General features: G+C 39.4%; 1 protein-coding gene across 1 annotated transcript in view; it reads left to right on the top strand.

Moving 5' to 3' along the window:
- The window catches only part of SLC39A9 (solute carrier family 39 member 9), a 38,271-nt gene extending 13,409 nt beyond the window's left edge, over positions 1 to 24,862 (top strand). The window contains exons 2-7 of the mRNA XM_039240710.1: positions 3,298 to 3,406; positions 13,503 to 13,697; positions 20,398 to 20,466; positions 21,624 to 21,709; positions 22,178 to 22,312; positions 24,047 to 24,862. Coding sequence (XP_039096641.1) covers positions 3,298 to 3,406; positions 13,503 to 13,697; positions 20,398 to 20,466; positions 21,624 to 21,709; positions 22,178 to 22,312; positions 24,047 to 24,277 — 825 coding nt within the window. The 3' untranslated portion in view covers positions 24,278 to 24,862. The remainder of the gene's footprint in view (positions 1 to 3,297; positions 3,407 to 13,502; positions 13,698 to 20,397; positions 20,467 to 21,623; positions 21,710 to 22,177; positions 22,313 to 24,046) is intronic.
- The last annotated feature ends 200 nt before the right edge of the window (positions 24,863 to 25,062 follow it).

Raw genomic sequence — 25,062 nt, 5'->3', positions numbered from 1 at the left:
TGTCCATGCAGAGCCCAATGCAGGGTTTGATCTCATGAAACTGTGAGATCATGACCTGAGCCAAAATCAAGAGTTGGACACTTACCTAGTTGAGCCCCAGGCCAGTAATAATACTTTTGACTTTAGGGAACACTGACACAAGATTGCTTGTTTTTAATTTTGCCAAGTAGAGACGCTCAAAATAAAAGCAAAAGCTATTGTCACCAGATCATTTTTTCAAAGCAAGGACATTTTAAGACCAAAAAGTAGGTAGGGCATAATCTCAGAATAAAGAATAGTCTTCTGCATTGAAGAAATAAAACCTCAGGAAAAGCTTGCTACATTCTCCTTCTCTTACTTTGCCCTGGACCTTTAGAAACGGTCAGTAGAGAACAATTATGACTAATTATAATTTTGGTTTTCCTCTTGATGTTGCTGAGGGATTCTTCTGGCTCATACTGTTTAAAGAGGTTGTATAATTGCATGCTATCTTTTTTCAGAGGTATATTTTGTATAATAGGTTATATAGGTTTGTTTGGGTTTTTTTTATATTTATTTTGAGGGAGAGAGGTATAATCCATCAGGAATTAATTTTTATGTATGGCCACCCAAGTAATTCTTGAGGGTGATCAGCTCTTTCTCTTTTAAGTACTTCCCTTTCGTCTCTTCTCATCTTCCCTTAATTTGCAAAGCAGGGGCGTCTTTCTTTTCCATTTCCCAGAGTAGACCATAGGCAGAGTCAAAATGCTGACAGGACAGTTTTCTTCCCCAGCAATTTATTCGCTAGTTTGATTTGTGGAGTTGTGAAAGCAAGTCCCTAAAATGAAATGGTGTGCTCAGTCCAGTTCAGTTTACCATTATTTTTGTCTTTCCTTAGAAGTAAAACTTAATATTCATGAATTTTTTTAAAGCAAAGGTGACTTTTATGAATTCGTTAGAGAAAATGAGAAGACTAACTCACATACCATGTCCCCTTCTACACAGAATAGAGCTGTTTTTCTGACTGGTGTCCTCTGTGCTCTGACAGTTTGTCTCAGAGTGCTGTGATGAACAGTGCTTTGATGAGCTTAGTAACTTGTAAAAGACAAAAGCTCTTAGAATAGCTCAGTATTAAATATTAATATAGTAATACCAGTTGTTTGGTGTCATTTTTCCAAAATGCTTCAGTCACTTTCTCCTGTTGCCTCTTATATAAGACATGTACAAATATTCTTATTTTATGGAAAAAAGCCGAGGTCCTGAATTATTAACCCATTTGGACCTGGGGCCATTTCTGCCTCCCAGGTCAGTGCCCACTACTGCTGGATGCGTTCAGAAGGCTCTGTTTATAAGTAGCTAATAAGGGTCATCCTGCATGCCTGAAGGACCCCTGTGGCCTGTGTGCCAGGGAGCAGGGGAGTCCCCTCTTGCTACATGTCAATGTGAGTTGGTGCTAACGTTGCAACTGTAGTTTCCCCATTTTCACTAGATTCCTTCCTTCCTCCCAAACAAGGAGGGGGCCTTGATGCTTCAACCAGCCTTTCCACTAAGATCCCATTTTCCCGTAAAGACAGTACATGGATGTCTGTGTGTTCATATATTTATTCCCCGAGCCTCAGAGTCACGAGTTCAGTAGTAGAGCAGAGAGAATACAGCCACTGTTATTCTTGCTCACCTCGTAAAGGAAACTAAAACAAAAAAGTGAAGGTGTGTACGTGACACACCATTAATTATTGAAACATTTTCATAAGCAACATACATAATTGCCCCCTTTTAGTTTTTTAAATCATTTTTCATGCTGCTAAGACTCCAGGAAGCCATATAGGGCACACCACTGCTTCCAGAAATTTTGAAATGTAATCTTACATATCTTGTATGTTGGGAGGCAGTCTCTCAAAGAAAATTGGGTAGAAAGAAAAAAAATTGAGATTAGGTTGGATTAAAACCATAGATCATTTATGGCATTGATTGTGACGATGGTTTCACAGATATATACTTACCTCCATACCATCAAGTTGTATACATTAAATATCTGCAGCTTTTTGTATTTCAGTCATATCTCAGTAGAGCACTTTAAAAAAATCTGTAGAACAATTTAGTACTGAATTCATTAAGCATATTTTTTTCATTGTACTACGTGTTCATTGCAGCTCGATTATGAATATGTTTTACAAATTGTATGTTACATATTATGTTTATAAATCACAAAGTCAAAAATTTGTTAAGGTTTAATTTATACTTATTCTACTTATGTATACTTGTATTTCAAATGTGAGATTATCAATGCATATTGTTTGCTACCAGCTTTTTCCTCATAGCAGTGTATCATGACTTTCTATAACCTTGAATAGAATCATAGTGGGGTTGTTTGCTTTTTTTTTCTTTTTTAATTTAATTTTTGAGAGGCAGAGAGAGACAGAGTGTGAGTAGGGGAAGAGCAGAGACAGAGGGAGACACAGAATCCGAAGCAGGCTCCAGACTTCAAGCTGTCAGCACAGAGTCCGATGCAGGGCTTGAACTCACGAACCGTGAGATCATGACTTGAGCCGAAGTAGGACACTCAACCAACTGAGCCACCTGGGCACCCCAGAATCATAGTGTTTAATGGCTGAGTGTTATGGTACTGTGATGAAATATTATGGTTTATTTAGTCAGCCTCCTTTTTTGAACATTTAGGATATATTCAGGTTTACACTCTTAGTGCAGCAATCATCTTTGCATAATTCTTTCTTAGGATGAATTTCTAGAAGTGAAATTGCTGGATAAAAGAGTACATATTTTTGAGGCTTTAAATTGAAATTGCCAAATAGTGGTCCAGATAGGCTGTAGCACTTCACATTTCTCCCAATGTTAGGCAGTGTGCTCATTCCTTCCGTCATGGACAGGAGACAAGCTTTCCCACATTGTTGCCAATCTGGTAAGTTTGTAAATGGGATCTTCCTGTTTTAATTGGCAATAATTATTCATGAAGCTGACAGTGTTCACTGGCCATTGTTGGTTTTGGTCTCACAAATGAGCAGCTCACAGTCTTGTTTGCAGATACTTCAGAAACTTTTTCTCATTTATTCATCAATCTTTTCAACGGTTTCTTTTTTTAAAAAAAATTTTTTTTAACGTTTATTTTTGAGAGACAGACAAAGCATGAGCAGGGGAGGAGCAGAGAGGGAGAGAGACACAGAATCAAAGTAGGCTTCAAGCTCTGATCCATCAGCACAGAGCCCGACGCGGGGCTCAAACCCATGAACCATGAGATCATGACCGGAGCCGAAGTCGGACGCTCAACTGACTGAGCCTCCCAGGTGCCCCGCTTTTCAATGGTTTCTTATGTTTTCTTTCCAGGAGCGACTAAAGCTGGTGACTGTTCTGGGTGCTGGTCTTCTGTGTGGAACTGCGCTGGCGGTCATCGTGCCTGAAGGAGTACATGCACTTTATGAAGATATTCTTGAGGGTGAGAGAGAGAGAGAGAGAAGAGGGCCTTCTTTGAGAAATGTCGTTGATGTGGAGAGTTGAAAGGAGAAGCCTAGTGGTTTTTTTTTTTTTCCTGAACATCGTTCACATTTGCCATACAGTCCCACCCTAAGAATTTTTAACACTTCTCTTCTGGCATCTTTGACATTGAACACACCCTTAGCAGTTTGTGAATTGGATGTCCCAATTCACCAGTGCCACTTAAGATGGAGTCACAATAATGCATGGATTTCAGTCTTCTAAGTATGAGAGTCCTGCTGTCGGTTCTGTGGTGCCTTTTTGGGTGATGGTTTTCATTTTAGTTCAGTTTTCAAAGGCTTTGTAATGCTGCTTTGGGTATGTCCCATCCCCACAGAGTGCAGGGGTGAGTCTGGGACGTGTGCCATTTATGCACACTGTTAAGGGAGCCCTTCTCAGCTCTTTCCTCTCCAGATGCCTCTCACCCTCCCCTGCTCCCAGGGGCCCCTTTGCTTCGTCCTCTGGCCAGAAGGATGGACTTTCTCTGGGAGTTTTAACTGCCTCTGCTGTTGCTGCACACTTCTGTGTAACTTGGGGCTCCCGTAGGATAAAGGAGCAGGAGAAAGGGGAGAACAGAATAACCAGATTTCCCCCCATGCTCTTCAGACCGCTCTGGTCAGAAAGGTGTGGTTTTTCAGGCGGTTGTAACTACCTGGGTTGCTGCCGTGCCAGTCAGCAACTGGGACGGCCTTCAGGGCAGGGCTGGGGAAGAAGGATGGGGGGCGGGGGGGGGTCTCCCTCCATACCAACACCTCACAGCAGCCCCTTTCCTGGGCCCCTGGCCGGAAGGACAAGGTTTCTTTGGAAGTTTTTGCTGCCCTCTCTCCCCTTGCTATGGCTTACATGTGTTAGTCCTTGGGGAGCTGTCCTTGGTGTGTTCTGTCCAGTTTGTGTAGTAACGATCATGTGATTGAGGCTCTGATAGGCTCACTCCATCTTAGCCTGCTCCAGAAGGCCCCGTCATTCTCTTTAAGAAGTAAAATATTAACACTCCACTCTGTGAAAAAATTTTTGGAAGTAGCATAACCATCATATTAACTTTAAACGCTTCATCCTTGAATTTTCCACATCTGTGCGCACTCTGGTGAGCTTGGTCATGTCGCTTTATTTTCTGCCACTTTATCTTTTTCTTCCCCCACCCTTTTCCTCTTTCTCTTTATTGTAGATCAAACCAACCTTTCTCCCCACTTCAAGAAAGGAGTCTGTGTACATGTTTACCACAGCCTATAGTTTAGTTCTCTGTGAACCTTATAATTATGATAATTAACAGATATTTTTTCAGAGCTCAATGTACCATGTTAATCAAGTGCCAGGGCACTTTAATAAGCATTATTAAATACTAATTAATATAAAAAGGAATCTCTCCCATATTTTTCTATAATTATAGCTCTATAATCACTAGAATTAGATTAGTATTCATGTGAGAAAACGGTCTTTCTATAGAAACAAGTTTTAAGAAGATGGTTTGTTGAGGACTTCAGTGCCTGTTTACCGTGGGGCTAAATTTGAAGCCACTGTAATTTTTTGGAACATGAGAATTGGTACATTAAGGAAGGCAAGCTGTGGGATCAAAAACCTAAATATAAACCTGATACATTATTCATGACTGTTAGGATAGTCATTGGACTGTTACCAGAAAAGGCTCAATATAGATTGTTTTACTAATTTGTCCACGAATGCCATATATCAGATATTTTAGAGAAATACAGTTATCTTGTGGTTTTGTCATTTTGCTCTACATTTAAATAAAAGGAGAGGGTTAAATCTGTTATATTTAATTAAATCTTATTCTGTCTCTTTAAAACTCTTAAACTTTATCCTCAGGATTCTGAAACATGGATGATCATGGACTGTTATCTGTCTCTTCTACTTCTTAGTTTGTCTACTAAAATGTCTGTCTGATCTCTGCTTTCTCCCCACCCCCTCCTCTCCTCCCCCCACCACATTATTTTATTACTGTTGTTTCTCACAGCATGTCAACTATTTCTGATCACAGGTAACATAAGATGTTTAAAAATGAATCTCCCAAATTCCACTTACTGTATACCTGTGTTCCTGGACACTTACGGAGCACTTAGCAGGTGTTCTGTGAAGGTCTTCACATATACTGTCTAATTATCACAACAACCCTCTGAGGCAGATGCGATTTTGCAGATGAGGACATTAAGCCACAAGGACACTGAACAACTTGTCCAAGGTGGTCAGCCAGTAAGTGTCAGGAGCAGGATTTCAACAGAGGCAGTCTTACTCTGAACCCTACCCTTTTTTTTTTTTTTTTAGCATGCATTTCCCCACAGGGAGAATTTAATTGATGGCACTAGTTTACTTTCCTCTTAAAAGACCAGTTGCAACCAGATGAAGTGAATGTAACCTCAGGATTTGATTGTCGTTATAACAAAATGTGAAGCTTAGAACTTCTAAGTTTCTCCTCCCAGCTCAGAATGCTTGCCTCTCTTAACAGCCAGCGTTTTCTTAGATCTGCAGTCGGGCCCCACACATCCAAGCCTTGAACAAGCCTCTTTGTAGTTTTAGCCTTTTTCCAGAAAATCGGCTTGGTCTGCCCAACATAGCCACTCTGCTTCCTGTCATAATGCCACTTTCCCTGGGCATACAGAGAACCTCTACCTTTTTTGTACTGTGTCACTTTGTGGGGTGCCTGCAGCGCTTTGTGCAGAAAGTCCAGCGGGTTTGGGCAATGTTCACCATGTTTGCAACAGCGCTATCGGCATGGGGGCAAGTGAAGCGTACCCTCTTAGTGACGGTACTCTGCCACATGGGGTGCATCCCAAGGAACTTAAAATCACCATTGCAGTTATCTGCTGAAGAGTTCTTATAATACGATATTTTTCCTTTCAAAAACACAGTAATATTTTGATCAAAGATTCATTCATTAACATCCCTTTAACGTGTCAGCTTTATACATTTGATTGTGATCAAGTTTTTCCTTTTACATGAGCAACAGAACATGTCACCGTTAAGTAGAAGTTATTCTGCCCTATTACTGAAAGCACATGTCAGGTGTAATGAACTATTTGTCTTTGCCAGAAAAACTGTATAATAAAGAGCTATAAAGGTTGCAAGGTAGGAGTAGAAGTTGGGAAATTAAAAACAACAAAGGCCCAGATCAAAACTGGAGATCACTTCAAAAAAAATTTTAAAAAGCCAGATTACCTGAAAATTTGTTTCTTTTATAGAGGTATGTATTAATCTGAAGGAGGAGTTTCAACAAATCTCTTCAAAGGGTAAATTGATTCTGTTACCTTTCATTTAATGAGTGTCTGTGACAAAGGATGGCTACAGGCTACACGTCATACAGATGGAACTTACTGGAAAGATTCCTATATAAATCTCTAGGGACAGAATCAAGCCCATATTGATTTGCAGAGCACTTTCTTAGTGGCGTGAGAAATCTGTGTCTGATGTGCAATATCCAGTGATAACACCATTGGTTTGTGTACTTTGCATCTAGGAGTATGATGTGGAACAAGTCTCGGCTAATGAATTACCAACCAGTGTCCTGAGTAATCAGACATACTAACCTGAAGGCTCGTTCATGAATAGTATATATACATATATGTGTGTGTGTGTGTGTGTATATATATATATATATATATATATGTATATATACAACTTAATGTATTTTAATTAGATTAAAAGATTAAAATTAAATTAAGCTATTTTGAGATTCCAGTTTTTGCTAGGTTCAGTTTCATGTCCAGAGTAGAAGGGAGGATGAGTGCATTAATATTCAGTATCTGGATTCCATTACTGATTTGTGTATGTACCAGTAAGGTGATTATCACTCACATTAAAAAGGGTTTATTTTTGTTTTTTGGTTAATATTTGCAAATAAAACCACTAATACCTACCATTGTATATATTCCATTGCAAGTAAAACCAGTAATGTCTACAATTGTATATATCCCAAGAAGTATTTCATGTTTTTATATAACGTTAAATTCTGTGAATGATAAGCATTCAGATCTTTTATGAGATGCCTCAATCAATAGCACAATTATTTCAAGCAATATTTATTATATGTTGCTGATATTTTACTTATCTGCTAAATTTTTACGTCAAAGTAAGTATTAACACCTTCAAAATTATAACTTCATGAAATTAGGCGTTTATAGAAATGATTGCTTAAAAAATGTTGGAAATCTTTCTTTAATTTACCTCCCTGTGTTCAGCACGTTTAGATGAGTATCATCAGTGGCAGCAGGATTTTCCTTGAGTCATTTTGGTTTGGGGAAATATAAAATTTATTCAGTGCCAATCTTCATAATAAGATAGCTGAGCAATTTATTCAATACTATTTTATATCAAAAGCAGGTGATAACTATAAAGACAGTTGTATTGTGATTCATAAACTTGACTCTTTAGCAGTACCAAAAGAGAAGTTTCAAAATTATTTTAAGAAAGCATTGTTGGCACCTTACACCTGTGAAAATAGCTAGAAAGATAATCAAAAAGGTAATCAAAAGATATCAAAAAGATAATCAAAAGACAGTGTTGGTGAGGATATGCAGAAAAAGGACCCCTCCTGCACTGTTGGTGGGAATGTAAATTGGTGCAGCCACTGTGGAAAACAGTATGGAGGGTCCTTGAAAAATTATAAATAGGAATACTATATGATCTAGTAATTCTACTGTTTATTGACCTAAAGAAAACTAAATCAAAAAGATACATGCACCCCTATATTTGTTGCAGCATTATTTACAATAGCCAAGATATGGAAGCAACTCAAGTATCTATTATTAGATGAATGGATAAAGAAGATAATATGTGTGTGTGTGTGTGTGTGTGTGTGAGAGAGAGACAGAGATTGCATATTACTCAGCCATAAAAAAGAATGAGATCTTGCCATTTGCAACAATATGGATGGATCTGGAGGGTATCATATGAGGTAAAATATATCAGAGAGAAAGACAATACAGTATGATTTCACTTACATGTAAAATCTAAAACACAAACCAAAAACTTTTTTATTTTTTTTATTTTTTAGAGAGAGACTCTTAAGCACACTCCATGCTCAGTATAGAGCCTGATGTGGGCTTAATCCCATGACCCTGGGATCATGACCTGAGCTGAATTCAAGTTGGATGCTCAACCAACTAAGCCACCCAGGTGCCCCCCCAAAAAACACAAAAAAAAAGCAAAACAGACTCTCAAATGCAGAGAACGAACTAGTAGTTGCCAGAGAGGAGGCGACTGGGGTGATAGGTCAAATAGATTAAGGGGATTTAGAGGTACAGGTTTCCAGTCATAAAATAAGTCACAGAGATGAAAAGTATGGCATAGGGAATTTAGTCAATAACATTGTAATATTGACAGATGGTAACTATACTTACCATGGTGAGCACTAAGTTAATATAACATTGTATGTTAATTATATTCAATAATTTTTTTAAAAAGCGTTGTTGGAATAAGATAATGAAGAGTCTTTTTTTTTTAATGTTTTTTTATTTATTATTGAGACAGAAACAGAGCATGAGCGGGGGAGGGTCAGAGAGAGATGGAGACACAGAATCCGAAGCAGGCTCCAGGCTCTGAGCTGTCAGTGTTATGAAGAGTCTTATACTCACCTAAGTTTTAAAACTCTGATAAAGTTATGCCTAATAAAGTAAAATGATGTTGGCTATCCTTTGAAAATTGTAATTAGGCTTGACGTTTCAGGGCTATGGCCACCCCAAAAGTAATTGCCTTTAGGAGCGCCTGAGTAGCTCAGTCAGTTAAGCGTCCAACTTTGGCTCAGGTCACGATCTTACGGTTCATGGGTTTGAGCCCCGCATCAGACTCTGGGCTGACAGCTCAGAGCCTGGAGCCTGCTTCAGATTCTGTGTCTCCCTCCCTCTCTGCCCTTCCCCTGCTCATACTCTGTCTCAAAAAGAAATAAACATTAAAAAAAAAAGTAATTGCCTTTAAAAATTATTATGCAACTGTTCACAAATAATAGTACGACTAATACCCTTTAATAACTTATGCTCTTATCCAAACTCTTGGCATGACCTGTAACCTAATTTAGTATATTTGTTACCTATTACAGTTGAATTTATAAAGATACATGTGCATAATTATCAACACTAGAAGATTATATTTTTTTCCATTAAGAAATCTTTTTATCTAGGAGCGCCTAGGTGGCTCGGTTGAGTTGACCTCAACTTGGGCTCAGGTCATGATCTTGCTGTCCAGGTTTGACATACACAGAAGTATGTTATACACATATTGTCAGTATACAGCTCAATGATTTTCACAAACTTTGCAGTCATGTTACCATGAGGCCACATCTTAATTGTCCAACATTACTAATTCAAGAGTCTTAAGCTACTTCTCAAACTTAATTATTTTTCATCTCTGAACTTTCAGTCACTTCTTTGGCTTAAAACTCTTACTGCTAACAGTTTTGTTTGCATAAGGAACCGAGTGGTTCTAACACAGCCTACCCGCCTTTGTCTCCTAGGCCCGTTTGGCGTTCAGCTCTCTTTAGTTGACCATTGCAGTCCAGGCTTCTGATTTCTAGAAAATGCCCCTTATTCCAAAGTCATCCATTTCTCCCCCGAGTCTCTCTAGTTCCAGTAGTTCTTTCAAACTAAAAGTAGCAACTCAGTGGGTCTTCAAATAAATTTAGTGAGTTGGATTTGTAAACAGTGTTTAAAAAGAGCCTGGGGATGCCTGGACAGCTCAGTGGGTTAAACGTCTGATTTCTCCTCAGGTCATGATCTTACGGTTCCTGAGTTCAAACCCCACATCAGGCTCACTGCTTTCAGCACAGAGCCCACTTTGGATCCTCTGTCCCCATCTTTTTCTGCCCCTCCCCTGCTCGTTCTCTCTCTCTCTCAAAATAAATAAATAAATTTAAAAAATAAAATAAAAAGAGCCTGATGGAGGGACAAAGAAAGGGAAAGACAAAAAATGGAAGAGTGTGTTGTAACTAATATAAGCTTCACTATTTTGTGAAACTTTGTAGTTAGTTTTTCATATAAATAAAATTTATTTTTTACTATGGGTCATGGTCTGAAAAGTTTAAAAACCTTCATAAATCTCATTTTAGTAATTTAAAAATACTACTGAACATTAACATCAGAATAACAGTTGATAGTCATAGACCTTGTTTAAATCAATAAAATGGAAATGTATTGGCTGATGAGAACTTTTCTATGTCTTGGAAGAACACTCCATCTCATTTTAAGATGCCAGTGTGACCCAGAGATGTTACAGGAAAACAGTCACAGGCAGATAGCCCTCGTGAATGTACACGCAATAGTCTTTTACCAAATAGCAGTAAACTGAATGCAGCCATACAGAAAAAGGATAACACATCTTAACCACATGGAGTTTATCCCAAGAATGCAAAGCAGGGGTTAGAGTAATATCCAGAAACCAGTTTAAATGATTATATCAATGAAATAAAGTAGAAAACCCATCTGATCACCCTTAACAGAAAAGCATTTGACAAAATTAAACTCTCCTTCATGAAAAAAAAAAATCACAGCAAACTAGGAAGAGTTTCCTTACTGAGAAAGGGCATATTTGAAAACCCTATGGATAAGACACCTAAAGTTTAGAACAAAGCCAGGCCATCTCCTCCCAACCACTATTAAACATTGTATTTGGGATCCTAGCTGGATCCTAGTCCACAGTAAGGCCAGGGAAAGAAAGAAAAGGCATAAAGATTGGAAAGAAGCAAAACTCTTTGAAGATGACATGATCGTATATGTAAAAATGGTTGAAGTTTTAAAGCTTCACAATATCAAATGCTGACAATGGCACTGAACACCTAGAACTCCCGCACTGCTGTTGGGCATGGAAGATGGTACAACCACTGTGGAAAACACAGCTTTTTATAATTTAACCTACACACAACCCATCAATTCCAAGCCTATGTATGTACCCAAGGGAAAAGAAAACGAGTATCCACAGAAAGACTTGTACCTGAAGGCTTATAGCAGCTTCATTTATAGTAGACCAAAACTGGAAATAACCCAAGTCTCCATCAGTAGGGGAATAGGTAAACAAAAGCATGTGATACATGCAAAGCATAGATAAATCTCAAAACATCATGCTAAGCAAAAGAATCCTTATACAGAAGAGTACAATACTGTAGGATTCTATTTATATGAAATCCTAGAATAGGTAGAAGAAGAAAAAGAAAACCTCTGGGGACAAAAAACATATCAGTGCTTGACCTGGGACCAGGAGTGATATATTGACTTCAGAGGAGCATAAGAGAACTTTTCTGGGGTTTAAAAATATTCTATATCTTGTCCTTGGTGGTAGTTACTAGAGTTTTTGTATTTGTGAAAACTCATGTGTCTTATGGTATGTAAATTATACCTCAGTAAAGTTGGGTTTTTAAAGAAAGATTTAGACATTTAATTTAAAAACAAGTAGACAAAACCAGTGTTAGAAAAAAATCTCCAGCTTAAAAAATTCCTTTGGGATGATGAAAAGTTCTGGAGATGATAGTAAAGGTGGCAGACTATACCATCTGTGAATGTACTTAATGCTGCAGAACTCTACACTTAAAAATGGTTAAGGGGCGCCTGGGGTGCTCAGGAGGTTAAGCCCGACTGGATTTTGGCTCAGGTCATGGAACTCATGGTTCATGGGATCAAGACCTGGCGTTGGGCTCTGCACTGACAGTGAGGAGCCGGCTCGGAATTCCCTCCCTCCCTCCCTCTCTCTCTGCCCCTCTCTCACACTCACTCACTCTCAAAATAAATGAATAAACTTTAAAAAATGGTAAAAATGGTAAGTAAATTTTATATTACATGTATTTTATCACATTTAAAAATGTTAAAAAAAAAGAAAACAGCTATGAAAACAAAAATCTTAAGGAATTAGGATATGAAAACAAAAATCTTAAGGAATTAGGATATAAAAGTTTTGTTTTGTTTTTAAGCTTAAGATGGCATGTGCTTTGTGCCCCTCAAAAATATCTTGTAAAGAATTAAGGCAAGGTCGCATGGGTGGTGTCCGACTTTGACTCAGGTCATGATCTCATGGTTCGTGATTTCGAGCCCCACATCGGGCTCTGTACTGACAATGCCAAGCCTACTTGGGATTCTCTCCCTCTCTCCATCTCTCTGACTTTCCCCCACTCACACTCGCTCACTCTCTCTCGCTCTTTCTCAAATAAATTTAATGAAAAAAAATGAAGGCAGAGTCTAAAATGTTACAAGGGTTTAAAAATTACAATTTCTTTGATCAAAGGAAAAAATGCTTAATTTAAGTATAAATGAGGAATGTCTAAATTGTTAACATGAAACACAGCAAAGATCAGGATTCTAGCCTTGAAGCATTTATGCTTTGAGTGTCATATGTGAATATAAACTAGACAGTATTACCTGGCCAAGGAAGGGAAGGGTCAGAGAGAGGGAGACACAGAATCTGAAACAGGCTCCAGGCTCTGAGCTAGCTGTCAGCACAGAGCCCCATGCGGGGCTCGAACCCACCAACCATGAGATCATGACCTGAGCCGAAGTCAGATGCTTAACCAACTGAGCCACCCAGGCACTCCTATTTGGTATTTTATAAAATATTTTTATATTTATATTTTATAAATATATTTTTATAAAACTTATAAAAGCTTTATACTCAGTTTACTCTTTATTTGCAATTCCTACATCAACCTAGGTATAAAACCAGATGAATTATATTTATTTTATAAATATATTTTATATTTATATTTATATATTTATTTTATATTTATTTTCATTATCACGGCTCTTCATTCACCTGTTTTCATCAAAATAAAACGCATCGTAGTTTCTGATGATATTGGCAGGAATTTCTCAGCCAGGAAAGAGGATGCTATCATTTGGAAATAGGACTGCTGTCTTGCTTGGGAATTTGCTTCCACTTCCTAGGTTTTGAGAATAATGGGCAGTTAAAAGATCTACATGCCAAAAAGAGTTTATGATTGGCCACATTTTTATGGGAAGTAGATGTCTTTGTAGCATAGTGAGTAGAGCTGGAAATGCAGAGGAATGGAAGCTTCTCTGTGAACATGTTTCAAGGGGGACAACATTTTCTCTTTATGGTTCATTCTGTTCTAGGTAAGCACCACCAGGCGAGTGAGACCCAGAATGTTATTGCATCAGACAAAGCCGAAATACCAGTTGTCCATGAACATGAGCACAGCCATGACCATACACAGCTACACGCCTACATTGGCGTTTCCCTCGTTCTGGGCTTCGTTTTCATGTTGCTTGTGGACCAGATTGGCAGCTCCCATGTGCATTCTACTGATGGTAAGTGGCTCCAGAGCTTTCTGGTCAGTGCAAGAAATGTGCAGTTTAGAAAGTCACAGATGATTAAACAATTCTGTATGTATCAGTGAACTTAGTGCTAAAAACTCTGGTCTTTCTTGGGTTCTGGTGAACATTTTATTCATTTGGGGGCACTAGTGAGTTGTGACCTATGGTACAAGGGGGTGCTTGGTGGGTTATTCATCTTAAAGCTGCCTCAATGAGAATCTAGCACAGAAGTTCTAAATGTTTTTGTGCCATGGAGCCCTTAGGCATTCTGAAGCCTGTGGACCTCTTAAATGCTTTTAAATGTGTAAAGCATAATGCATAGAATTGCAGAGGAAGCCCAATTATATTGAAATACAGTTCCAAGACATTAAAAAACTTATGATACAGTAATGTATGTCTTCTTTATTGATGCATTAATTAACAAGAGATAATATATTTAAATCATATGCAAGGTGGAGTTAAATTTTATTTTTTACGACATTAGCATGACAGCTTTTGTTGCTTAGCTCAGCTAAAAATCTTAAATTGTGAGACGGGCTTTAACAAGGCAACAGAGTGTCATGTTGAGCATTCAGTTGTTTTGGTTGTTTGTTTTAATGGTTACTAGTATAGAGAATCCTGATTCACAAAGATATTTTCTTACAGATATACTTAAACACAATCTTAGCTTGCTTTCCAAACAAAGCTAAACTTCTCTCAACTACAGTTCTCTAAGACTTAAATTTAATTCCGGATATAGTAACTTTTTAAAGACATTTTTAAAATATTTTTAATCTATTTTTTTAAATATTTTTTAATCTATTTTTTAAAGTAAACTCTACCCCCAGCATGGAGCTCGAACTCACAACCCCAAGATCAAGAATCACATGTTCCACCAACAACCCAGCCAAGTAACTTTTTTGTCTTAAGATCAATGAATTCGTCTTTGGCTGGGTCAGCATCTTTGATATGGTTTGTATTAAATTTAATAAAAAAGGTTCTGATCCATAATAGAAATACATTTGGAAGAGCTGCATCAAACTCTTGGGGTTTGGTGATCTAGGGATTTATAGATATCTCTTTTCAGAGACACTGACAGAGAACTTTGCAGGTAGGAACTGCTGGAGGGCAGTCCCCAAGGGGGACCCATGACTTGGGGGCCCGCGACTTTTGCTGTCTAGTTGCCTGGATGCCCGTAGGCCAAGAGTTACTGAGAGTTTCCCTGCTCTGTCCCATGAGCATCTGCAGACAAGAAGGCTATATCATGCAGGGTGGTGGCATTATAAGCCCTTAATTTAAAGTAGTGATGAGAGAAAGCAAAAATATGAAGATATTTACAACTGTAAAAGAATATGAAATGATCTGATTACTATTGGCAATAAAGTAGAGGTAGTGCTAATATTTAGAGTGTATTGTCTATATTCACAATTAAAGGAAATAATAGATTTCAGTTAGAGGTTAGTAAAAATTAAAATGCAGGGTCTTTTCCAAGTTAAAGTCACAAGCAGCCCCTGCATTCTACCTGTGTTCTTCTGCATGGGCCCCCCAGGTTAAGAATCCTCGGCCTACAAAAAAATCAGTGGAAAAGCAGGCAAAAGACATGAATAGATAGTTCATAAAACATTATTAAAATGGTCCTTAAATATATGAAAAGATGTTCCATTTCACTTAATGCAAATCAAAACTCTGCCAACATGTTATTTCTTAACTGTCGGGCAAAAATTCTAAAGCTTGACTATACACTCTGTTATCAGAGCTACGGTGGAACACGCCCTCCTCTATTGCTGTGGGAATGCAAAACTGTACAGCCCCGCAGAGGAGAGCTTGGCAATATCTAACAAAACTGCATTTGTATTTACCCTTCAACCCCAAAATCCTATTTCTAGGAATTGATCCTGATAATATAGCTCCGAGATGAAAATACACATGCATGAGATTATTTAATGCAACCTGATTTACCACTGTAATACCACTTACATGTCCAGTCATGGAAATTGGTCGAATGAAGTATGATGAGTGCACATAATGGAGTTCTAGGTAGCTATGGAAAAAGAGTGAGGAATCAGATCTCTGTGAATTGATGGGGAGAGATTTCTAGGAGATCTTGTTAAGTGGGGGGAAAAAAGCTGAAATGTAAATTAGTTTCGTGCGCTACATTTTGTGTAAGAAAGAAGAGGGGATAAAACCAGATCAGTTAGACAACAGAGGTAGTTACCTGTAAGAAGTGGGGGCAGGCAGGGTAGAGGAGTTTCAGGGGGCATGACATTCCCTGGGCATGCCTGTTTAGTATAGTTTTGACTTTTGGACACATGTTGATATTCCTTGTATTCAAAAGATAAAATGAAATCAACAGGGATGGGGAAACCAACTGAACCAGATGAACGATAATTCAAATGAATAACAATCACAGTGAGTGAGTTTTAAAAAAACTAATTTAAGTGACTTATGAATGTCGTATTTGACTATATATTTTTAGTTTTGGATGGAATGGGGAGGAGAAGCATAAACAATTACCGAATTCCTTATCAGGCTTTGCTTTTTGTAATGGCTTAGGTGAAAACAATTCTGAAACTGTTTTAGGTGTATTATAGGATTGAGCAGATGAGAAAGTATGTTGGTGTTGGTGGAACCAGAGTTCTCCCTGTGGAAGAGGGGACATACAGATAGGAAATGGGAAGGCCAGAAAGAACCTCAATAGGGCTGGACTGGAATTGGAGCTATTGGACTCATGATTTCTAAAATGTATATGTGTATATGTGTGTATATGTGTACATATATACGTGTGTGTTTATGTGTACATGTATGTATGTCCTAGCTCTGTCTGCAGAGAGGGCCTAGAAGTAAAGACATCTCACTAGCAATGAGCATACCAGGGCTCTTCAGAGAAATGGCTGATTCCAGGACAGGGACAGGGTAAGTACAAAATGAGCTTGGAACATCTAGTGCTCAAAAAAAAAAAAAAAGTAGGAAGGAAGAAAATGGAAATTTGTCACAGAATATAGAGCCAGCTTGAAGGGGCTCCCACCGGCCAGATCTAGGACAATAGGAGCTCCAAAATAATTAAGAATAGTAACAAAGCATAAACTATTGAAAACATGAGGCTCAATGAGCACATCCACGTGAGAGAGAGAGAAGAGAGGAGACTTGCTTACAATAGATTGCTAAAGGCCAACTTGTAAATGCGGAAAGCGTGCTGGCATTAAAAAATCATTTTTGCAATCCTCATAGTAAAAAATGGCTCAGGCCAGAATCACCAACGAATGTTACATCTAGGGGATAAATTTTGATTTGCTTATTCATTGCAAGGGAAAAAGAAGTAACTAAATGAAGAAATCTGATAATACTTTGACCAGATGATCAAAATTAATGTCACTGCTATCTGTTTTCAGTGTGGGCAAATAAGTTCCTATCAGACCAGCCTCCTTACAGATAATTATAAACTCTGGGCATGTTTTTTTAAAAGCTACTACACACTGGAGAGTGACCCAAAGCAGGAAAATTCTAGAGGGGATTCAACCTGTGGAACAGGGTGAGTTCCTATTTTTACTGCTTTTAAGCAGTCAGTGCCCAGTGAGGTAGCTAAAACTGATAGAAAATTCCGTGTCTCCGGCCTAAGGAACCAGAGGACAGAGTTCAGGGTAACTACAGCCACTAGAAGGTACAGCCCCACATTTTAAGTATAAAGTCTACCCGAGTCTGGCAATGCTGTGAACCATTCTTTTGTGAGCAGACTCAGCTAAAGGTGAGAGAACTCAACCGGAATTTGAGTAGCTGCCCAAAAGACAGACTTTGCAGTTTGAGCCAAACCAAGTTACTTAAAGCACAACACAAAATCAACACTCTTTGAAGGAATATAATAGAATCCAGAGTATCTACAAGATAACACTCACAGTAACATCCAGGATATAATCCAAAATTCACTCTCCTAGTAAGCAGCAGATGTACATTCTGTGCATCTAGATTTGAAGTCCTGAGAGGCAGCACCTGAAGAGTATTCCATCTGAGAATGTATAATCTAAGAACACATCAGTCAAACCCAAAAAGGAAGGATCAGTCTGTTAAAAACAAGAAAGGCTGAGAAAGGGACCTGTATTCTTTAAAGATACCAGTATCACAAAAGTCAAAGGCCAAGAAAATGTTCCAATTAAAGGGGACTACAGAGAAACAACTAAGTGCATATTTGATCCCAGACTGGATCCTTCCTGGGAGGGAAGAATGCTCTGAAAGACTTTCCTGGAGAGTTAACAAAATTAGAACAGCAAGAGAGATTAGAAAAAAGTGTCAATATTAAATTTACTAAAGTTGATAACTGTGCTGTGATTATAGAAGAAAATATCCTTTCTCTTAAGGAAATATAGTTTGAAATATCTAGGGGTAAAGAGTTATAATGTATGCAACTTACTTTGAAATGGTACAGACAAGAAAGTGTGTGTGTGTGTGTGTGTGTGTGTGTGTGTGTGTGTGTGTGTGTGTGTGGTGGATAGAAAAAGAGCATGAACACAAATAAGGAAGCAATTGGGGCAAAATGTTAGACAGCAGGTCGTTCTGAGAAAGGAGTATGTGAATGTTTGTTGAACATTCTCAAAACTTTCTGAAGATTTGAAATTATTTCCCAACAAAAGTTCTTTTCAGAATTCATGGAATTGAATTTTGCCTTTTTAGTCCAAGGGTATTTTTTGTTTCGTTTGTTAATCTTGGATTTACTGTTGCTTTTCAGTATTTTTCCATGCACTTTTTTTTTAATAGTCTTACATGTATTGGGAAGTTGATTTAGATGTAAATGGTTCTATTTGTGCATTTTTACCAAGTAGCAAATGAGAAGCACCCTCTGGTTGGATGGAATCTGATTTCCATCTGCATCACATAGTTGCCCACAGTGGCCTCCATGACATCTTTGCAATTCTTGTCAGTTTCCATTTTAAATGCATTTAAAGGCCCCCTAGTGCCCGATGATACTATACAAAGAATTAAAAATAGCATGTGTTCCTTTAGCCCTCCTCCTATTTTATCTTTTTGAGGTCACTGTTTTTGCTGGCTTTCCTGTATCTGGTAATCTGGTTTTACCAATTATCTGCAGGGGTTTATCTATTATTAAATCTCAGTAAAAATTTGTTTATTACATTTATGTTGAAGTAGTCTTTTCCTATAGATTTATAAAAACTGTGTTTTAATTGTAAAGCCTCTAATTTCTATTTAAGATGCTATTTATAACTAGAAAAGTCCAAACAAGCTTGTAACACAGTATAATATGATATTCTTCACAGTTTGGGGTGTTATTGAAATATTTGTTGTCTCAGACCAACCAGGGGCTTTAGCTCCCCTTCCTTGCAGTATTTTAATAAGAAGATAATTTTGTTTTTAGTAAAAAGATAACATGTTATTTTACTTGTATGTGTTTTCACCCCATTGTAAACCATTCTTCCTATGTGCTGCGTTCCCCCAGAAGATTAAATCCCTTGGAATTTATCTGGCCAATGTCCTTCTGTCATTTCATCTGGCATTTTGATGTCCTCATCTTTAACTTTACATTGTTTGGACATTATTGACTTGCTGGTATATTTCCTGTGATAGCAGGAACATTCATACAGAGAAATACTTTTCTCCCCTCTCTAATAAGGACGTATTAATTAGCTACTGGCTTTCCATTCCTGTGCGACATCCTGTAAGACATGTGAAAAGGAAATGGAAAGAAGTGGAAAATTCACTTCTGTGTAGTTTACAGTCAGTCCGGGGACCTGAGACCTATTTGCGTGAAAACAGGTTTGCATACCTCAGGTGGTGACATAGAAGAAACTGAAGTAGTATGTCCACTTAGGCCTCTTGGTTTCTAGGCATGGGGAGCCTTTTGAGCTGGAATTGATCTTTAATTCTTTCTTAAGGGAAATGGCTCTAGAATTAGACTTTGAACAAAGGCTGGGTTTTGGATTGAGGAGCTGAGAAGTTACACACATGCCAAGAACTAAAGACGAGAGATTTGAGGAAGGGAGAATGAGAATATTTTGTTAGAAGGTGTTAAAGAAGCTGGTTCATCTGGACTGAATAGTGAGAACTAAGATGATAACAGTTGATAAAGAGTGCAAGAACCTACTGAATAGAGCATTTTGGACTGAATTTGATAAGCAGCAGATCCTTAGTTAGTTAACTGGCACGTCAGAAGGATGGTGATTCAGAGATGAATCTGACAAGGATGTGTGAGGTAAATCAGAGTGGGGAGAAATGAGAGCTAGGGGAGACCAGCTGGGATCCTGTTGCTAATTCAAGTTCAAGTTGATGAAAATTTAGGTTAGAATGATGGCGACGATTAAATGGAAAAGGGCAAACATGATAGACCTTGTGGTCTTAGGATAAAGCTGAAGTTGCAGGAGGCTAGGGGTGAGGAGCAGGTAGGCAGTGACGATTCAGTTGGTCTGGAAAAAAGCCATGAGAGGCCACCGAGCACTTTCCAGGGAGAGCTGGAGGGCCAGGGGTGCAAGGCAGCTGAGGCAGTTAGGGCTTCCATAGTGTCTGTTCAGGGAAGCCTGGGGCCAATGAGAGGTTCCGTCCTGCCCACCTCTTCCAGGACAGGGGAAAGTGCCTGAAGCCCGTCGGGAGGAAAGACAGTTGGGAGGAGAATAGAATCTAAGAGCTTTCAAAGAATTCTTCCACCTCCAGGTCAGTGTTCTAACAGTTTCTGTTTCACATTGCTTAATGACTGACTCGCTTCTTTTTACTTCAGATCCAGAAACAGCGAGGCCCAGCAATTCCAAAATCACCACCACGCTGGGGCTGGTCGTCCATGCTGCAGGTAGGGTGGGATTGCAGCGAGAGCCCTTTCTCTCCTGGCGCGCCACGGGAGGCTTAGCGTGACCATCCCAGGGACCACCTCCAGGAAACGCACTTGGGCTGGCCTTCGGGGAGAGAGTTGCACAATGAAGTTCTCCAACCCAAGTACAAGGCCTGGTGTACTCATTGTCAGGGGTTTGCAGGCTAAGAATGGTGTTTCTATTTTTTAATGGTTGAAAATATTTTGTAGCACCTGGAAATGACATGAAATTTAAGGTTTAGTGCCTATAAATAGTTTTTTGGGGAACACAACTATGCCCACTTGGTTACCTCTTCCCGTGGCTGTCTTTGCACAGTAATGGCAGAGTGCTGTGGCTGCAGGAGAGCAAATGGCTTGCAAAACCTGAAATATTTCCTCTCTGGCCCTTCAAGAAAAAGTTTGCTGACCTCTGCCCTCGAACCTCATCAAAGAGTTTTGACAGTTTTATACTGAATAGCCCTGTTGCTCAGTGTACACCTAACGTTCTGCTTGAGGCAGAGGTGGGCCGGACACTGCAGAAGGGTCAGCATTGCTAACTGGGCATGCCTTAGTATGATCCCCAAAGACCAGTCCAGTAGTGGGATGCTGGGAATGACAAAGGCATGTGAAAGGTGGCCCACTATTACCTCGCCTTTCCGGTAGGACATGCTTTTCTGACAAAAATTCATCCAGCCATCCAGTATTTACTTCTGATGCATAAATCATGTCTATAAAGTTGTAGTATTCTTATGTTGTGTTTTTACATCTACAAGATGTATATTTGCTTTCTTTGTAATCTTTGATATTTCTGCTATTACAGTTTGATTAATCAGTGGATTATACTTTATAATACTTTGTGTATACTTACACACTTTATAACTTTTCTAATAACAGCCAATACGTTGAATATTTGGGGCCGGGTGCTAAGCTGCCTACATATGTTACCTCATTTAACCCTCATGAAAACCCAAAGAATACATACTTCACTGAACCTGTTTTAGAGATGAGAAGGCTAAGGTTGAGAAAGGTTAAAGAACCTTCCCAGAGTCAAGTGCAGGTCTACCTGACTATAAAACCCATATAAGACTACAACACGAGTATAGCTGCTGCTGCTGCTGTTGTACTGATCGTGTTTTATGTTTTGTTTTTTCCAAATTTAGCTGACGGTGTTGCCTTAGGAGCGGCAGCCTCTACTTCCCAGACTAGTGTCCAGTTAATTGTGTTTGTGGCAATCATGCTGCATAAGGTAAGTGGAATCTCAGTGAAAGACCTGATGCTGAATACATTCATAATTAAAATTTCTCTTTGGTCGTTAACATTTTCCTGGAATGGGAAAGTATTTTTAGCAGTTTTCATAATCGCCATTCCTTTGAGAACAGCGGACTAGATTGAAGGCACTCTTTTTATGGTCCTCTACGTAAATTATTAAATTCTGTACAGGTTTCTATATTTTAAAGTAATTTTTGTTCATAAATATTTTTCTTTTTTTATAAGCTTTTCTTGACTGCTTCTCTCTTGCCACTGCCTAAGAACCACACACACGTGCACACATAGGCTATTTTCTTAGCTTTGAACGTTAATTCCTAAAAGGCAGAGCTCAGTCTTGGTACCATGCCTGGTCTTTTTGGTGAGAATTCAGTCAAATGACATGTACTTCATAATGTAGCAGCAATCCATAATTTCAGAGTAATTAGGAATAATCTTTCTTTTCCAGGCACCAGCTGCTTTTGGGCTGGTTTCCTTCTTAATGCATGCGGGCCTAGAACGGAATCGAATCAGAAAACACTTACTGGTGTTTGCCCTGGCCGCGCCTGTTATGGCCATGGTGACATACTTAGGACTAAGTAAGGTACGTCTTTTTCATTCCGAGTTTATCTAGACAAGTATCCAATTCTTTTGTTATTTACCAGAACTGATGGTCTTTTATATTGAGTTTTTCAGTTAAGTTACACCCTCACACTAAAATTGAAATTAGGGTGCCTGGGTGGCTCAGTCGGTTAAGCGTCCGACTTCAGCTCAGGTCATGATCTCACAGTTCGTGAGTTCAACCCCCACATTGGGCTCCTCACTGACCATGCGGAGCCTGCTTGGGACTCTCTCTCCCCCTCTCTTTGCCCCTCCCCCACTCGCTCTCTCTGTCTCAAAAATAAAATGATAAATAAATAAAAATTACGAGTAAAAACCAGTACAAGATAAGCATCTCAATTCCAAGGCTTTCTCTTCATAAATTTAGAGCATTTTCCTGTTCATTTAATTTGAAAATGTCTTCCCCTTCAGTTCCGAAAACATTTGCACATGTATATGATCTTTCAGATAACATAACTTAACTAGACCCACTAATTTTATTTGACAGATGCATGATAAGCCACAATGGTACATGTTTAATGTTTAAGCAGACACGTGAAGAGTGAGGGCCAAGCAGACAGCAGCTTTGAGGAGAACAGGGGATGAGCAGAGAGGTCTAGATTCTCATATCACCCACCACATACTGAATATCCAGTTCTTTATCATTGCGCTGAACGTAACGTCAGACCTAAAGTAAGGTGTCTGTCGCTTGTCAGTTCTGAGCCTGGGTATTCTTCACTGCTGTTCGAGTCGGAACTTTCCCTGTCCACTGGGGCAGCGGGTCTCAACGACCGGTTGTATTTCATGTCAGCTGGCGGGTCACAGGAGGAGAATGTCGCACCAGACTGACTCCGGGCTCATTTGCAGACCTGCTTTCCCCCGTGCTCCCTGAAGGTCACGAATTCTTCCAAGTGTCATTCAGTTCACAGCTGGTACCGCAGAACTTACAGTAGAAGGAACAAATGAGAAACGAGATGGTCAAAACATGGTTAAGTTGCCTTTAGTCAAGTCTGTTGATGTGGATTGCTAAAAGAGGAGGTGTCATAAAAACCCTCCTTGATCATTTGAAGAACCTTTTCTTCTTTCAGTCTGTATATAGTTCCTTTTAAGAATTACCCTGTTTATCACTTCATTGATCATTGATCAGAGTCTTTAGAACTTCAGACAGAAAGGTGTAATTCTGGAAGCATGGGGTTACATATTACATCATGGCATGCTCTTCTCTTAAATTTTTAATTGTCATAGTCCATGGGTCCACTTTTTTAATAGAGAAAGTGTGGAATTAATTGTGTCAAGATTGGCTTATAAGATGCTTCTGGCCTCTGCGAGCAGGTGCTACATGGTGATTGCCACCATGTCTCAAGAACCGACCTAGAGCCTGGTGTGTTGGGGGCGTTTGTTAGCTATTAGTAGAATAAATGAGTGAATGTTCGAAGTTTAATGTCTGCATTAAGAATGCCGTTGATTCCGTTGTAAGAATAATACGTGCCAGACCTGTTCAACCAGACTGGAAGCTTGAAAAAGCAATTGTGTGCATTATCAATAGTCTTAAACCCTTATTTGGAAGCTTCTCATCAATAACAGACTCACTCTGATCTCAAGAAGTCCCCAGTGTCCCATAGCACACCAGTTGTGAATATTCTGTGTTTTTTTTATTGGGATTTCTCCCTGACCCTGAATTTTAATTTTTCTTCTCCTCTCTCTCTCTCTCTCTCTCTCTGTTTCTCTTAATTCACAGAGCAGTAAAGAAGCCCTTTCAGAGGTCAATGCCACTGGAATGGCTATGCTTTTCTCTGCCGGGACATTTCTTTATGTTGCCACCGTACATGTCCTCCCCGAGGTGGGCGGAATGGGGCACAGTCACAAACCCGACTCCACTGGCGGGAGGGGCCTCAGCCGCCTGGAGGTGGCAGCCCTGGTTCTGGGTTGCCTCATCCCACTCATCCTGTCAGTAGGACACCAGCATTAGGCGTCAGGCTCCAGCCTCAGTCCGTGGCCGTCCGCCATCAATGAGAACAGCCAGCGCGCGCGACAGCCGCCCACTTCCTCAGTCTCTTGTCTCACCTTGCCCGTCTCCACCTGTGTTCCCAGAGTCCAGAGGGAGGTGAGATTCAAACCTGGAGTCACAGAAAGCTTTTAGAGGAGAAACAACACACCGAGACTGGATGTGGACGTTCCGTTGTGTCGTTTTTTAAAGGGCCCGTGGCGTGTTGAGTTTTGACGTTTCTCTTAACCCTATTCTCAGGGACGATGGAATTGCATTTGAAGGAAAAGCGGAGAACTGCATACTCACAACGAAATAGTAATTATGAAAGGACAGTGTTCTATAATTAAGCTAAATCTCTTCCTTAGTTTAAAGGCTCTGCCACTTACTGTATCCATTGATTTTTAACATGGTTCTCACCGTGTAGGACTGGTGCTTTAGCGTCTATGCCATATGCCTTGATCAAGGTCATCATGTCCACTTGTCTTAGATGCTAAAGATAATTGTAAGTTATCTGGGGCAAGGGTCAGGAAAATGACAAGATACATTAAAAGCTGACTTTTTACTCGAGAGCCGTCCGTCCGTTGGAAAGCGGGTGTCTGGAGAGACTTAACACCTCCCCTCACATCTGCCTCTTAAAGAGAGCATGCCACTCTGCCGGGCGGGGCCGCAGCGACGGACTAGCATCTGAAGAGGTGACTAGTGTTTCTTTTCAGGTTCTCTTTTGCAGAATGCCTGCCTACCGCCCATTCTTCCAAAGGGGCCAAGTT

The sequence above is a fragment of the Hyaena hyaena genome, unplaced genomic scaffold (genome assembly GCF_003009895.1).
Source record: "Hyaena hyaena isolate Hyena2069 unplaced genomic scaffold, ASM300989v1 scaffold_179, whole genome shotgun sequence".
In the NCBI taxonomy this organism is placed as follows: Eukaryota; Metazoa; Chordata; class Mammalia; order Carnivora; family Hyaenidae; genus Hyaena; species Hyaena hyaena.
Note: the sequence above shows the minus strand (reverse complement) of the source record. Positions and strands in the feature narration are given on the sequence as shown.